Raw genomic sequence first — 16,019 nt, 5'->3', positions numbered from 1 at the left:
ACCGGTACTTTTAGTAACGTTTTACTGGATTCTGTGTCTTATATAACCACAGACTTGATAAGAACACAAGGACTGACATGAATTCCTTCACTGTGGTTGTAATCCGAGAGCTTCAAAGTTGGAACTAAGGGAACGCCGGGGGCCCTCCATGTGAAAAGAGTCCACTCGGGCCTATCCTGAGCCACACAGACCACTACTCACTCCATCCACATCCCCTCACAGCAGGATCTAGCCATCTGGACTAATTTCTGCTCTGACAGAATGGCTCTCAAGCCCCATCTGTATTAGGGCTCCATTCACAGTGGGTGTGTGGAATGTGCTTGTCTGGGAGGGAAGTTAGTAGATTTAAGGGATGACGGCATAACGCAATATATCTTTTCACCCTGTACACTGGAGCATGTAATTTCATCAACATCTGTATTTCATTTTTAGTGCCTTGGTCAATTTAGGGGTTCAGTCGGTTTGCATTCAAGGCACCAGGAAGGCCTCAAATCACTTTATTATTACATGTAGTAACATTATTTAGATTACAAATATGTGTAAGACATAAAACAAATGTTTATAAAACATCTCAGATATGCCAGTGTTCACCTAAATCTAACTACTGCAATCCAGAGGCTGATCAATAATATCAAATTTCCCACAACTATCAAAAACAGATGCTTATGTAAATGTTTATTGGTCAGTTTTTAGTCTATATATGAATAGTAAGTTGTGGTGGAGGAGTGGTTGAAACCCATAACATTAAGTGTTACAGGGTCAGTTTTACTCACCTACTATGTCTTCTCAATGTGTCAATCAATACTGTCATTTAATCAATAACGGTGAAAAAAGAAATCTCCTCATGAAAAGTTGTTAATGTTAATTCTGGGATGCAAAACTAAAATAACCTGCTTTCCCCCAAAACAATATATACAGTAGTAAATCTAGACAGGACCTCACTGCATGCATTACTGCCATTCTTGGGCCTACAGCGACAGCCCAAGCCTATTAGCTGTTCCGTTACTATAGCAACTTGCACTAAATCCCCAGAAGAGAAGACAGGAAGGGGTCCGAGGGCAAAAGTGGGTCATTTGGTTGATAACCAACACATGTCTTGCCTCAGTGTCTCAGTCAACTAATACACCAATCCATGGAGGAAAAAGATGTCTTGTAAGGATGGTGTGGCTCTACGAAAAATGCTTTTTAATAAAGCACACCTCATAAAGGATGTTAAATTGTAAACTGCCAAAATAATGTTTCACAACATGGGAATATTGTATTGCAGTATTAATATAGACACTGAAAATGGTCGACCCTTATAATTATGATTATATTTCTAGTGTGTCTGTTGAGTGAGGCGGGGGTCCCTAAGTTCTCAATGTACTTATAAATTGGTGTGAAAACAGTTCGTAGCATTTGTATCTGGAGGCCTGGAGTATCTTCAACACAGTGTTAATAATTAAACAGTGTAGAAAACAGCAGCTTACCTTGGTTTTATCAATAGAGAATCTACAATTCATGAAGTTAATATCTACAGGCCCCCTCATTTAAAAGTTTCCACTGCACAAAGGGGATAGGTGGTCAGTCCAAATATAAATAATGGTAGCTGTTTGCTTTAGACCAGTCACCTGTCCTCCTCCTGACTGCCTTTCTGATTATAGTATGTCCGATACATCTTTGGACTTTTGTAGTGTTGTTAGACTACGTAAGTTTATGTCTATACATAAATTTATGATCAAATACACCAAGTGCTGCATAATCCTGCCTTGACAATGAAATGGTACCAGTAGAAGCTGTGTATTCTGCACAGCTCCTGCGAGAGAATGGTGGAAAAACTCAATGTGGAGCTGCTGCCTTTTGGCTGTGAGCTTTCCAGTATAAATCTATTGACAGCGGTTAACAGAGGTGCTATCAGTCCAATACAGGCTGGCAGCGTCCCCCAGTGGTGTTTTACAAAACAGTGTGGAGTAACTGCTGGAAAGCAAAGTGGAAAGGCCTGTTCTTTGGTCGGGATGGAATGGGGCGGGGGCTATTTGGCCAATCAGTAGCTCTGAGTTTACTCATTGGCTAGAGTGGAACTGTCAGTCAAATCTCCCAAAGACTGTTTTTCCTGCGATTTCAACAGTACAGCCTCAGAGTTTGAGGGGAGCAGATCTCCGTCGACAAAGCCCAGTGTCTTTACAGCACTGAAAACAGTAAAACAAGTATTCTCAAGTAATACTAAGTAACACTTTCTGTATTAGAACTTCTACTATACAATATCATGCAAAATTAAATATTAAAAATAGCATTAAACGTTTAAAATAATGCAAAATGAAGCGATTCAGTATATTATTTCCATCAGGAATTTACATTCATTGCAACTGCTTTATAAACCCACCGCTGTATCATTTTAAAGTGGATGGTATTTTTCTCTTAAATGTATTTAACTTTATGTAACATCAATTGGAAATACGTGGAAGTACTCTAAAATTAAAAAAAACTAAAGTGCACCAAGATCCCTGGTTCGATCCCGGGAGGAGACACAATACATTTATTTATTTATTGTATTCTCGGAGTGTCTTTTTGTTTCCAATAAAATAAAACAAAATTTGTGAAATACATTATAGGAAGTGCGCATGCCCTGCCATACCCTGCTGACGCCCATGGGTGGCAGGGCTGTTCCGGACCGCTGGACTGGGACGGTCGAGCGGACTGCTCCCTGATTGGTCGCTTCTGTGCGCGTCCCCGTCGTCTCCTCCCGATTTTCCTGGCATGACCTTTTCCCTTGGCAACCACTTCCTCCGAGCATCAACGGCCATCTTTAATTTTAAGTCATTCATGAAAAGTTGTTTCGCTCATTTACTTACATCGACCGACACATTTGAGCTCAAAGCAGCGTCACCGGCGCTTTGTGCATGTTGTTTCCAGCGACAAGCACAGAGCAGAGCCGAGCGGCACCGCAGCAGGCTATCCTCCGAGATTAAGTAAACACCGAGAGCGTACGTGCATATTGTTCATTACAGCGTCTAATGCATCACCGAGGCACGCTTCTATTCACTCATGTTTCGGGCTGCTGTCTGCTAAATGTGCTCGTAACCAGGCTGTGAGTGAACGACGCTCACGGTGATACTAACATGTTGCTTTTTTTGGACTGAAGGAGCACAATCACCCGACAGAAACAGCAGGTGGAGCGCTGTAACAAGTGTGCCGATCATTGTATGACGGGAACAGCAGAGTAGTCGCCACTGCCATGTTATGCTGAAAAAAAAAATCCCAGCAGCAGGGAGATAAAAGTGAATGTTCCTGACTCCACCGTGTTTAGTTTGGTTTTTTTTAGCACAAAAAGAAAAGAAATGAACTCCCTGTTCTTGTGATTACCCTGGCCTTCATTCATTCGCTTATTCTCTATCGTGGCAGAATGAGAAAGAAGCAGACTGCCAAACAGAGGAAGACTGAGGAGACTACAGTTGTCCAGGAGTTTGTGGTTGAAAAAATAATTCGCCGCAGAATCTCGAATGGGAGAGTGGAGTACTTCCTGAAGTGGAAGGGCTTCACTGAGTGAGTGGGATGTTGCAGAACCAGTCATTTGAACGGTTTGATTGTGTAACCTGTTTATCCACCGTAGTAAAAATTGCCTTTCCCTCCTGTTAACTCTAACCGCAGTGCAGAAAACACGTGGGAACCCGAGGACAACCTGGACTGTCCTGAACTCATAGAGGAGTTCTTGAGAAACGCCCACTTCACCGAGGAGAATGAAGAAGAGCAACCCGAGCAAGGGTTTGTTCCCAAAGAGGAAATGGCAGAGGAAGAGACAGAAATTGTGAGTATGTGAGGAATTTTGGAGTTTCTGGAACGTCTGTATGTCTGTATGTTTCCATGTTATTTACAGAACTTCTGCAGCTAAATCTGCCAAAAGGGAGAACAACAACGAAAAATATAGAAGTATAGGGAACACAATAGAAGTATGGTAGCATTTTCCCTTTAGTTGTAGACTGAGGTTGGAATGGAGTCAACTGACTCCTTGTCAGAAATTGTTTTAAGGCTCAATCTGAAACTAAATGTCGTGTTAAAGAGGTTAGTTTTACAAAAACTCCTGAAAATGAAACCAGTTAAATTTCCCCTTTTTTTCTGCAATGGGTGTGTACAGTGAGGGAGAAAAAATGAAATGGCTCAACTTAGCAACCTTCTTATCATGTCTAGTAAATCTGTGCTGCAACTTTGAACTTTGCCTTTTCTTATTTTGTTCTTTTAGTCCTGCGTGCAGGAGGCTCAGGCTGTGAAGACGGACAACAGCGTCCTTCAGCCCGATGATGAGCAGACAAACTCCCCCAGTGACCTCAGTACTTATCTCGAGCCCGAATGCATCATCGGCTCAACGGACAGAAAGGGAGAGCTCATGTTCCTAGTCAAATGGTGACTGCTTCCTCTTTACTCTGTCCTTGAATAATAAATGCCAGCACTTGAGTAAACGTGAAAAAAAACGTGGGGGACTCAATGTTTTTGTTGCTGTTGCTTTGCAGGAAGCTGCAGTTTTCCAACATTTTATATATGCTTGATCATTTACTTGAGAGGAGAAGTTGGACGTTGACACTGACCACCTCAAACCTTATTAGTAACAGATTGGAGAGAGCAGATGGGCTTTGGGTTTATCATTACACACAACCATTAAGCTATAGACTCGGGGGCTCTTAACTATGCATACCTGGACTATTAAGTGCTGACTGAAACAACAGCTCTGCAAAGATCTACCTTTATGAGGCTCCGAGTGATCGGCTTAGATCGTTTTGCATTTTTTTTCTCTTCTGATTTACATACACAAATGTCAGTGTCCAGGAGTCCAGCAGAGCCGCAACACTACCTACGATTGTAGTTACTTTATGAAAGAGGAGCTATATTGAATTACATCAGATTGTAAAGTTTGTAAACACAGTTTGTAAAACAGTTGGCTGAAGTCTTTTAAAACGCTCGATGAGTTTTGTTAGGTTGGAGAACTTGGAATTTTTTTTTGAGTGTGAAAGATGTGCTCATGTTTAGGGCTGGAAGTTTAGAGGTCTACGGAAAACAAACACTTCCACACAATTCCACAAATTATTGACCTTACCCAAACGTCCGCGTCATTTAAAGAAGCACGGCATTGATATGATAAGACACCAGAGTCCTATATTGCTCCCTTAAGCAAACAAGTCATTTTTTTACTTCTCCTCCACAAGAGCATAGCCAGTCAGAAAATGTTTAATTCCCTTTGTTTGTTTCAGTCTGTCCCTTGCATCCCATTCTGTCATTCTTGTAATCTTCTCTGCAGTTTTGCTGTTTTCCTGCTGTTTGGGAGCTCAGTCTCCATCATCCTTTGCCCAGTGTATCAACTATCCCTCCTCTGCACATGTCCTACCTATTTCAGCTTTGCCTGGTACACTGTCATATGCTTTCTGTAGATCCTCAAAGACACCGTGCAACTCCTTCTCTGTACTTCTCCATTAACACTTTAAGCAAACTAGCACAAACATCGTGTCTCTAGCGCTCTTTCACAGTATGAAGTCATACTGCTGCTCACTGATCATCACCTCTCCTCTTAACTGAGCCTTGGCAGCTCTGTCCCATGTTTTCATGGTATGGTTGATCAGCTTTATCCCTCTGTAGTTACTTCAGCTAGGCACGCATCAACCTTGTTCTTGAACAAATGTTGGTATGCTTTATTACATTTGTTGATCTGTCAGCAAGACGCTGTGAGAAATTACTGGCTAAATTTAACAGACTTGGTGGAACAATGGAGCATGAGCTAAAGGAAGCTAAAGCTAAAATCTAGTGCCCCCTTTGAGTAGAGTCCCCTTACCCTTCACTTCTCCATTTAAAAAAAACTGTCAGAAATATTTGTTTCTGTTAAGACATTTTACATCCATTAAAAACGAGAGGCGGTTTCAGTCTTTTTCCTTCTGCTGCGCGTATCCCCACAGGAAAAACTCGGATGACGTTGCCTTGCTGCCGGCCCGTGAAGCGAGCGCCAGATGTCCCCAGGTGGTCATCGACTTCTACGAGCAGAAGCTGACCTGGCACTGTGGAGACGACGAGCAGTAAAAATGTGTGTGGGTTGTGTGCAGAGGAGAACTAATAAACAGCTGTGCTCTCATCTGAAGCTTAACTTTAGCCTCCACCAAATGTCCACCTTCAGCTGGCATCGGAAGCACTCTGCGCAAAATCACATCCCCGCGTCAGGCGGAGTTTCGGGCTCTGGCAGATGTGAGATCCTCGGCGGTGGTGGATTTTAAGTGCTGTCTGCCCCGTGGTGCTCAAAAAAGGTCACTGTGACTTTGCAGACACTCTGATGGAGGCTCAAGCTAACCTTTGTGTAGAGCGGCTGATCTGAGGTCAGACTAACCCGTTGCAGCTTTTTTCCTGTGTCATCATGTAGCGGACTCGATCACTGTGGTTGTGTTTTGTTTTGAAGATATTGTTCTATGAGTAATTTAGTATTTATAGTCCTGTTTAGATGCCAGTATCTTACACTGGAAGGGCCCTGCGGTTGTTTAGTGTGTGCTTTACATCCTGTACGGCAACACTCTACTGCCAGAGCCAGCAAACTACTGTCCAAGTCCATGCCTTCAGCCTATGTAGCTTTTGGTTAGAGCTGAAGATTGTAGCCCTGTTGTTGGAATGCCTCTTGTTTGAACTTGTATTGTGTGAGGTTGTGAGGTGTTAATGGACACAGATTTTACTGTATCTCTTTATGACCCTTGTGGTTGATGTTAAATAATATATATTTTAAAAAAAAAAAATGTTGCCCATCAAAAATTCCCTTGTTTTTTTAAGCAGCTGCTGTAAATGAGCTGTTTCCTCCTGTTTATTGAATTAGAACGTTTCAGATTATTTAAATATTTGGTGCTTTGATCCAAAAAGTGAAGCCCTGTAGAATTCTTCAGAATAAGAGCGCCTCGAGGCAACTGTTGTCGTGATTTGGCACTGTATAAATAAAATTGAGTTGAATTAGAAGGTCATGAATTTTCTTAAGTAAATCTAATGAGATTTACACTTATCGAAATGAACTCTTGTGCACCGTAAATGCGTAAGACGATTGTTAAATGTAGCACTTTAGATCTGAGACTGTGCAGTTTACACAGGGCATTCATTGACTGTAATTATACAGTTCTGTGTACTTTATATCTGTATCCTGCTGGCATTGTTCTGACTCGACATATCTCCCATGACTGCTATGGGACACTCAGCTGAACCTCAAACCTCCTAAAAACACATCTGCTACAGAACTACTGTAACTGTTGACCATGGATCTGTGAAGTCTGTGAATAAATGAAACCTTTTTTGACACTTTTTGCATCTTGATTCACTTTGATCATATTTCTCACATTTTGTGGTCCAATTACTCCTAAAATAAATGACCAATTCCAAATTATTAAAAAAAAACAAACATTAATATGAGATGATTCATTTGACATTACATTTCTGGCACTAAATGGGCTACACAGAGTTGGGTCCAGAAACACAAGCTTTGTGATTTTCTTTTTTCCTCTGTGCACCACCACAGTGGATTTTAAAGCTAACAGTTAAGATGTGCTTATAGTGCAGACCTGTAATCTTAATTCAAGGGTTTTACTGTAAAAAATGCAGCTCTTTAGGAGTTGCAGTGATTTTTTACACAGTGCTTCATTTTCAGAGGCTGAAATCAATTGGACAAACTTACAACATTTTAAATTGATGGACTGTTGTAATTGCTTGAAAGTAAAAACCTTTGCAGTCAATAAATGCCTAAAGTTTAGAACCCATCAACACCACCACGTACTTTTTTTCCATGCTTCAGAGGCTCTGCTAGCCCTATGCTGCGGTTACTGTCTGGTGCTGCTTGTGGGTTTTTCTGGATTCAGTTTTGTTTTTAGTAACTGGAAGGCACGCTGTTAGGCGGAGATCAGGTGACTGACGTGGTTGATGAAGAATATCCCCGTTTTTGCTTTCAGGAATGGTTGAGTTGCTTTTGTGGTGTCCTTCGGGTCATTATCTGTTTGCACTGTAAAGTGATCAGGTTTGTGGCATCTGAGTGAAAAGTATAGTGCTGTACACTTTCATCAATAAACACTAGTGACCCTTTACCATTGGCAACCATACATGCCCATGCTATAACATTACCTCCACATATTTTACAGATGATGTGGTATGCTTTGGATAATGATTTGTTTCCATGCTTCTCTCTACTCATTATTCTGGTACAAGTTAATCTTGAGTTTATCTGTCCAAAGATACTTTTTCTAGAACTGTGCAGGTTCTTTTAGGTATTTTCTAATCTGGCCTTCTTGTTTTTGAGTATAACCAGTGGTTTCCACCGTGCTGTAAACTCTCTGTATTTACATTCATGAAGGTGTTTCTAAACTCTGGACCCTGTCAATGATATGCTTACCTCTTCTTGACTTGGTTAGATGCTGTAAAGTTGTTTTTCCATACAAATGGAAACGATTCTGTCATCATGTATTTTAGTTTTGATGTTCTTCTGTTTTTTTCTTTGTTTTTTTTAGATAGTGCAGTACTGAGAGTGAACAGAAAAGATGGGAGAAAGTGGATGGAGTTAGACACAGAAAATGTTCTGGCATGGACTTAAAAACAGGCCTCTGCAGTACCCTTGGGTACTTGGCTACCAGCATCCACTTCAATTGTCTCCTGTGATCTTTCAGGCATCTCATTGTTTTTAGGAACAGACCAGATTGTTGATTTGGCCTCTCTTAAAGTTTTTGCTGTCTCTATGAGAGGATTATTTTTCATTTTCAGCCTAATGACGGGCCTTCCTCACTTAGATTGGCATCTCATTGGACCTTATATTTAAAATCTAAACCATTTTCACCATTTTGAATTAACGTCAGATCTTATGTCTACTTCATTTGTCACAAAATAACAAATGAACAGGCCTCACCTGGCCACAAAACTGCTAGCAGTTACCTTTGAGCCTCTTAAAATGGAAGACTGTGTATAAAAATGGCTGTAATTTATAAACAGTTAATACTAAACTTTTTGTTAAACTTTTGTGAATTAAAGCCAAAAGTCTCCACTTCAATCATATCTTGATTGTGTCGTGTAAAATCCACTGTGATGGTGTAAAAAAAGAAAAAGCAAACCTACAGCAGTTGTCTCTTTTTCTAACAAAGTATGGATTTCCTGTAACTTTAGCAGCTTTGATCTGGTTGTGCTGACACGTGTTCTCTAACAGTGCTTCCGATTTAGGAATGCTCGTTTTGCTGAGTTGACAGTTAGAGGGAGGTGCTTATATCAGTCTTGTGACTTTATTTTGAAACCTTTGCTCCATAACAGTAAAGGTGGAAATAAAAGACACAAATGCAGTGCTAAGGACCACCATTATCTATCTGACTTACGGTTATTGAGATTGAATCTTTTAGATCATGAGAGAAGAAACTGACAGCATGGAGAATCAGGTAGGTCTGAATTAATGTTGTGAATGTGACAGAGTTTCTTAATTGTCAAGAAGAAAGACCTTTTAGGAGTCACATGCTTTCCTTAAACTGTGGCACAACTTTGAAAATAACCGTGTTTGTACTAAGCATGAAACCATTCTCTGTTGGATTTTCCTATCCTGGTTCGTGTGATGTTAGTCATTCTACTTCCTCTATCTGCCAATATAATCCTTCCCTTTTTCACAACACAGTGCATTCCATTCAGTCTTTCAGTCTCTGTCCTGCCTTCTCCATGCAGCAGGTCATCAGTGTCTGGGTACGGGACCCACGGATGCAAAAGAATGACTTCTGGCATGCCTACATAGACTATGAAATTTGTTTACATGTAAGTAAAATGCTTAAGACAGTTGGTCGAATCTTTATTCTTTCATTTAGGGTAGCTTTACTGTGATATGTGTGTGACACTGGGGTGTCCTGTTTTAGACCGACAGTGTGTGCTTCACCAAGAAGATCTCACAAGTGAGAAGGAGATACAGTGAGTTTGTATGGCTCAGGCGAAAACTGCAGGCAAATTCGATGCTAATGTAAGTTCATCCACTGAGATTTGAATTTAAAGTTTACTTACTCATAGTTAAAGTAGTGTGCTCAGTTGTTCCTGACATTTTGTTGTTCTTGTTGTTGATTTTCCAGGGTACATGTACCAGGACTGCCCCCTAAAAACCCTTTCTTCAGTCTTAATAACGCTCAGCAGATCACTGATCGAATGAAAGGGCTCCAGAAATTTTTGGAACAGTACGTGAGAACTCAAAGATCAATGCATTTATGAACTTTGACCTAGTCAAACAAAAACCGGAGTACAAACACGGGACCACATGACTGACTCTTTCTAAAGGTAATACCGGGAGAAGTTTTAAAGTGTTTATTTTTCCCAAATTTTTTTCAGAGTCCTTCAGAACCCTCTGCTGCTGTCCGACAGCTGCCTTCACCTTTTCCTACAGTCAAAGCTTAGCGTGCCTATGATAGAGGCCTGCGCTGCTGGAAGGACGCACTACTCTGTGGTTCAGGCTGTGCAGCGCTGCGGCCTCCGGAGATTCCACTCAGAAGAGGATCTGCACAATAACCTCAAAATTTCCTGTGACTCTGACTCAGATAGGTAAAAAAAAAAGATCTGATCTCACCGCATGAGTAGAACTGAAAGTCTTTAGAAGTCAGTTTCACTCTACCTAATTCACTAAATTGTCTTTTTTTTTCCAGCTCCGAGGGTAGGGATCCAGAACACAAGATTAAAGATTTGGAAGCTTCTTCTCTTGATCTCATTGAAACGAGCCAGGAGGAAGAGCTGAGCTGCTTATCTCGTTCTACATGAAAGCATCATCTTCATACTGCTGACAGAATGTGGGAGTCTCTGCACCCATACAATGTTTTGGATGAGCGAAGGAAAAAGCTATTACTGCAAACCTGTTACTGCACTTAACATGACTCGTCTTAATTATTTCATTTATTTAAAAAAAATGTCACAGCTTCTTTTGTTCTTGATGAGACGTTTTAGTTTGAAATTTGCACAGTAAATAATAATAAAAAATTACCTCTTGTATATTACATATCTATTATCTATCTACATTTATATCTATCTACATATCTACCTACATGTTCTCAGATTGTCTGAATAAATAAAAAGTTGTACCAACAATTTGCCTGAAGATGGCAGTGTTGTAACAGCAATGCGTTTGTATAATCTTTGCTTCATAAACATTGCTTGAATTTTGGTCATTGAGACTGAAACTGGTCAGATATGAGTGCAGTGAAAGCCTTTTGTTCTCCTCTCTGTGCTTCACTCCCAATCAAGGGAAGGGTGTGGAAAGCTTGTCATCTGGTGGCCACCGCAGTGCTTAGCAGTATGACATGTGTAATAGGGTCTCTGCAGAGTTTTTAGACAGCCCCCTTGTCAGGTGTGTGGCTGGTAGGAGGTCCTGTGGGATCCCAATGGACTTGCTCCTGTCTGAGAGGGCTATCAGGTAGACAGGCTACATTGCTCCCTGCTGAACAAAATGCCAGCTGCACTGACAAGACACCCTTTCTACCTGTCTCCTTTGCTTTGGGTTAGTCTGAGCTCACCTACTGCAGTCACATCTCAGCGTGTCTGTTCGTGTGTGTTTAGTAAACACACACGCCTGCTCTCACAGTGAACACCACCGTGCTTTTTTTTTTTTATTGCAGATGTAATAACGAGTAAAGGGAGTGGAAAAACTGACATATCTGCAAAACTCATTAGATGAAGTGTTTTGCTTAGTTTGGTTTTTTCCTCTGCAGCAGCTGGGTGAGATTTATTGTGAATTCAGAGGGTGGACGAGATAGTAGGCTTATGTTAGAAAGAACGGAGCAGTGACATCATCTTAAACACACTGAGATGCAAATGAACAGCCGCAAACCGAGCTGCCACGGGAAGGTGGGACACATTTCCGAAAGATGCGCATCCAGTAGATATGTATTCATTTGCATCTACTGTAGTGAAATATATGTATGTGCAACCATTACCAATGCTTGACGTGTAGTCAGCATTATTTTGCACGTTCGGACAAAGGTGTAGGTGTTCAAGTGTAACAATGTTTTTCACAATTTCCACTTAATAAATTTAAAAAAAAATTGTCTTGTCTTCCTGCAAATAGCTTGCAAAGAAGCTATTTAAACAGGAACTGTTCAGTCTAATGATGTCTGACTTTCCAATATTGTTGCGTGTCACCCTGACAGACTTTTAAGAAGCCTATGTAAAATGCTACACTGTATCATGTCAGTGTTTGAAGGAATTCTTGAAGTTAAAGATGCAACATTTCGGGTATTGTGTGGGTATTTTAAAAATAAACGAATGAATTAAATTACTTTGTCTGTCAAAAAAAGAAAAGAAAAGCTGTCATGTAAATTTTAATTAATTAAAAAATTTTAGACTCATCAGTTTCATAATATTAATGAAACCAATGAAGGATGTATCACAGCCCTTGAGATGCTAGTGTAAGAGATGCCAAAAATGTAAAAGGGAAGAAGTAATCTTGGGGAGCTTTGGAGTTGCAGGTTGCACAATGAACTAAGTTCCCCTTGCAGAGCTTTGTGACTGCAAACTCCTTTTTGTCACTAACAGTCTTGTGGATTGAAATGTTTCCATTTGCTAGTTTCAGTTTGACCCGTCCTGCAGTATTGACCCATCATTTGATGGTTCAGTACTCCGATCCACTGGCCGTTAACCTTGAGCCTAGCCTACCGCTGCAGTTCTGCTACCATGACAACAAGGAGACATTTAAACCCATCAGATCAATTGCTAGCGGCTCCCTGCTCCATGTTGTGTGACCCCCAGTGTGGTCAGCTGGAGTGAAAACAGTGGGACAATAAATGAAGAAGAAGTAGAAGATGAAATTTCACTCTCCCTCAGCAAATACCCTCACTGTGCGTAATCTAATTAGTATGCTTATTGTTTGACACATAAAGTAGTCGAAGACCAAATAAATGAAAATGGCCCCTCTGGGAGAGACCCATCTGCCTCAGACCAAGTCAGCATGTCCTTCTGCCACAACAGCTCAAATAAACCACATCTAATGTCTATGATCACATGCTTGACTTGCTATTACATCTGATTTGTAATTAACACTGCATCAGAATAAGCAAAAATAAACATTTTATCTTTTGGAATTAACCAAACTGTCAAACATGTGACAATATGAAATCCCAATCAGGGTATGTCTACAAAGCCAAAAACAAATGGAAGAAATGAGGGAGATATGCTCCAGTGGAGGCAAATTACAGATAAATCAGAGCCTGCTCATGCATTTTAAGTGCCACATTATACAGAATCCATTAGTAGCAATAGGAGCTCAGCACCATTTGAGATATTAAATCTCTGTGACTGCAACTCCGTTGAACCAGGATGAGTCGATATCAGAGAAAGCCAGCTGCACTGCCAGTGGACAGGGGCTGATGCCTAAACAAAACGATACCATGAATATACATTATTGGTGATATGACAACAGCACACGCAGGCGATATGGCATGTTTTTCCACTATAGGCAGATCTTGGAGCTGGGGATTTACTGAAGCGTTAATAAGAAACTGAACATTTTTCAAGGTCTCTTACATTTCATGCCAGTACTGAGTGCTGATTTACTGTGGGCCACAAAGCTTCCACAACCTGACAGCCAAAACAGGATTTTTACATCTGTCCTTGCAGCTGTGTGTGCCTCTGTCCTTCTATGTGTGTGTGTGTGTGCATGTGCACATTCAAAAGCCAAACCTACCCTCAGTTTGACCAAAAAGCAAAAACAAAAAGGAAAAAGGAAAAAAAAAATCTTCAGGGTTGAAACATTTTTCTGTGTCACTCAAATGTCACAGATGGAAATGAGATGACACAAGCCATCCATCAAATTCTGCAGCCTTACCTTTTCTGAGTTCTGTATAGCTAAACCTGCTATTTCCCCTGCAAATGGTGTTGCCCGTTGACGTGTGGATGTAGCAATTACAGGGAACCGACGTGATCACTGTAGCAAGGCATGCATCACCTTCCCATCCCCTAGAATCAGAGCTGATCAGCATGAAACTAGCTCCTCTGCCTTGAGCGCGTCGGCTTGAGGGAGGGAAAAAAAGATGAGATCATTGCTGGGTAATTTCCTCAAATAATATGGTGTGTAAAATTAGATGTGTTTCCTTTGGTTTGTGCATCTTAAAAGCAGATGTATGACAAGGAGGGACTTTGTCTTAAAACAGCAAATGTGTTTGATCATATATAATCACAAATGTTCATTAATCAATGAAATAATCCCTTCGTTTTATAGAAAGGAACATATGCCTGCAGGTTGTACAAACAGGGGTCTTTACTTTTTTGGCATCTATTGTTTTTTTAATGTTAGCATAGCATGAGAATATAGCGCTTTTTGAGAACCTCAAAGCGCTGTACAATTCCACTATTCATTCACTCTCACATTCACACACTGGTGGAAGGGCATTGTTCCCCTGGTGGGGCCTTCCTGTGTGGAGTTTGCATGTTCTCCCTGCGCCTACATAGGTGTCCTCCCTCGGTGCAAAAACATGCATCTTAGATTAACTGCTAAATCTAAATTTGATAACATTTTTTATAAAGTATGCATGAATGCATTTTAAAATAAAGTGCTTTGAGTGAGTTTTCTAAATTGTTAACTTTGACTTAGAATTAGGTAAAAAAAAAAAAAAATGAATAGATGATAATTTAGTAGGTAACTCCTTAAATTGAAATGACAAGAAACTAAATATTTTTAGTCTTTTTTTTTTTTTTTTTTTTTACTACAGTTCATAGTCGTGTAAACTTGTGATCATTTCATTGGCATAGGAACAGGTTGTTTTGTACTGTTTCCCATACAAACAGCCTCCAAAGCCACCAGCTGCAGGTTTGCTGTATTATTGGAAGTACAAATTCTTTAAACTGCAAAAAATGTAGAAGCAAGTCCTTGTGTAATGATTGTTAGTACATAGGTTGACCAATAGCTCAACCGATAGATGGAGATAGAAAGAGAGGGAGATGTGTAGTACATTTTTGCATGCATTCGCATCTTGGCACAGGGGAACAGAGCCTTTTGTGTGTCACAAGATCATGTGTAAATAACAACCCCTCCAGACGAAATGTCTTGTTAGGGATGAGGTATGAGTAGAGGGGGAGCTCTTTGGTCAGACCCATTTCAGGGAACAGAGAAACTGCCAGTGGTGGCAGTGAGAAGACGACATAGGGTGGAGAAAGAAGGGGGGAAAAACGGAGGGGTAGAGGGCACCATCTCTCGGGGCCTCTGAGCTTCACTGGCAGTGTGTGTAAATCAGCAGGCAGCTCACGGCTGCAATGAGGTAGAAAATAAAAAAAACATAAAAATGTCCAAGTGAAATAAGAGGCAAGGAGAAATCTTTTATGATGAGCCTAAATTCTCCTTACTCTGCAGTAGATCCACTGACCGGCTCAGCTTGTCTTCTTCAGACACCGTCCATCATCCCAATATCTGCATATAGCCACAAATTACTCAAATTACCCCACCTGCTACTCATGTAATACATATGTAATGAGTATCCTAAATTTGCATGATTATTATTCATGGTACCCTTAATAGACCTATGTCAAATTCATTAATATGCACGTAAAATGATATGGACTGTCACACCAGGAAGTCTGAAGTTCTGCAGACGTGGTTAACACACATAAAGTCTTACTTAAAAGTTACCAACACTCTGGATGTTAAATATACACTGCCACTGGAGCGTGGATGCTTGTTCTTGACCTTTGGGAGCAGTATATGCAAACAATGTAATGACACAGTGTCATAGCTCTACTGTCTAGCTTTGTGAAGTTAGAACTTCTGGCCCTCTTCAGCAGGATGGTCTTGGGGACATCATGTGACCTGTAGGTGGAAGCTATGGAGCGGACATTGAATTCATTGAAAGTACATTACCATATTTAAGCTGTTTATCGTGCTGGCTGGTTAGCTCAGTTGCCTCACAGCAGATAGGTCATGCACCTGTAGACGTTCTCCTTGTAGTGCATGGGTTTTCCTCATAATGTGGATATGAGGATGAATGGCACCATAACATTTTATCTCATTGCCTCTTTATTTTCCTCTATATAATACGTACTGTATTATAAATAGGATGAGAAGAGAA

The 16,019-nt window shown here is 40.6% G+C and overlaps 2 protein-coding genes across 4 annotated transcripts; both read left to right on the top strand.

The window, feature by feature from the left end:
- The first annotated feature begins 2,732 nt into the window (after positions 1-2,732).
- On the top strand, positions 2,733-7,281 carry cbx3b (chromobox homolog 3b). 2 transcript variants are annotated; one of them, XM_084944232.1, is made up of 5 exons: positions 2,735-2,963; positions 3,382-3,522; positions 3,628-3,784; positions 4,217-4,377; positions 5,916-7,281. In XM_084944232.1, exons 2-5 carry the CDS (start codon positions 3,383-3,385, stop codon positions 6,034-6,036), a joined length of 579 nt encoding a protein of 192 aa, XP_084800358.1. In that variant the 5' UTR covers positions 2,735-2,963; position 3,382; the 3' UTR covers positions 6,037-7,281. The 2 variants fall into 2 exon arrangements, with proteins under 2 accessions (XP_084800359.1, XP_084800358.1); XM_084944233.1 differs by having other exon boundaries at positions 2,733-3,522.
- Positions 7,282-7,369: 88 nt separating this feature from the next.
- Positions 7,370-11,154, top strand: snx10b (sorting nexin 10b). 2 transcript variants are annotated; one of them, XM_084944231.1, is made up of 6 exons: positions 7,370-9,386; positions 9,664-9,750; positions 9,849-9,949; positions 10,056-10,157; positions 10,309-10,518; positions 10,620-11,154. In XM_084944231.1, exons 1-6 carry the CDS (start codon positions 9,354-9,356, stop codon positions 10,729-10,731), a joined length of 645 nt encoding a protein of 214 aa, XP_084800357.1. In that variant the 5' UTR covers positions 7,370-9,353; the 3' UTR covers positions 10,732-11,154. The 2 variants fall into 2 exon arrangements, with proteins under 2 accessions (XP_084800357.1, XP_084800356.1); XM_084944230.1 differs by having other exon boundaries at positions 7,370-9,750.
- Positions 11,155-16,019: the final 4,865 nt, after the last annotated feature.

The sequence above is a fragment of the Perissodus microlepis genome, chromosome 11 (genome assembly GCF_051167445.1).
Source record: "Perissodus microlepis isolate ML-2025 ecotype Zambia chromosome 11, ASM5116744v1, whole genome shotgun sequence".
Taxonomy (NCBI): domain Eukaryota; kingdom Metazoa; phylum Chordata; class Actinopteri; order Cichliformes; family Cichlidae; genus Perissodus; species Perissodus microlepis.
This window is presented reverse-complemented; position numbering and strand designations above follow the sequence as displayed.

Coding starts and splice junctions, on each gene's coding strand:
- cbx3b (XM_084944233.1), top strand. CDS start 3,383: ATGAGAAAGAAGCAGACTGCCAAACAGAGGAAGACTGAGGAGACTACA. Junction 3,785..4,216: donor CAGAGGAAGAGACAGAAATT/GTGAGTATGTGA, acceptor TTGTTCTTTTAG/TCCTGCGTGCAGGAGGCTCA. Junction 4,378..5,915: donor CTCATGTTCCTAGTCAAATG/GTGACTGCTTCC, acceptor GTATCCCCACAG/GAAAAACTCGGATGACGTTG.
- snx10b (XM_084944230.1), top strand. CDS start 9,460: ATGCTTTCCTTAAACTGTGGCACAACTTTGAAAATAACCGTGTTTGTA. Junction 9,950..10,055: donor CAGGCAAATTCGATGCTAAT/GTAAGTTCATCC, acceptor TTGATTTTCCAG/GGTACATGTACCAGGACTGC. Junction 10,158..10,308: donor CTCCAGAAATTTTTGGAACA/GTACGTGAGAAC, acceptor AATTTTTTTCAG/AGTCCTTCAGAACCCTCTGC.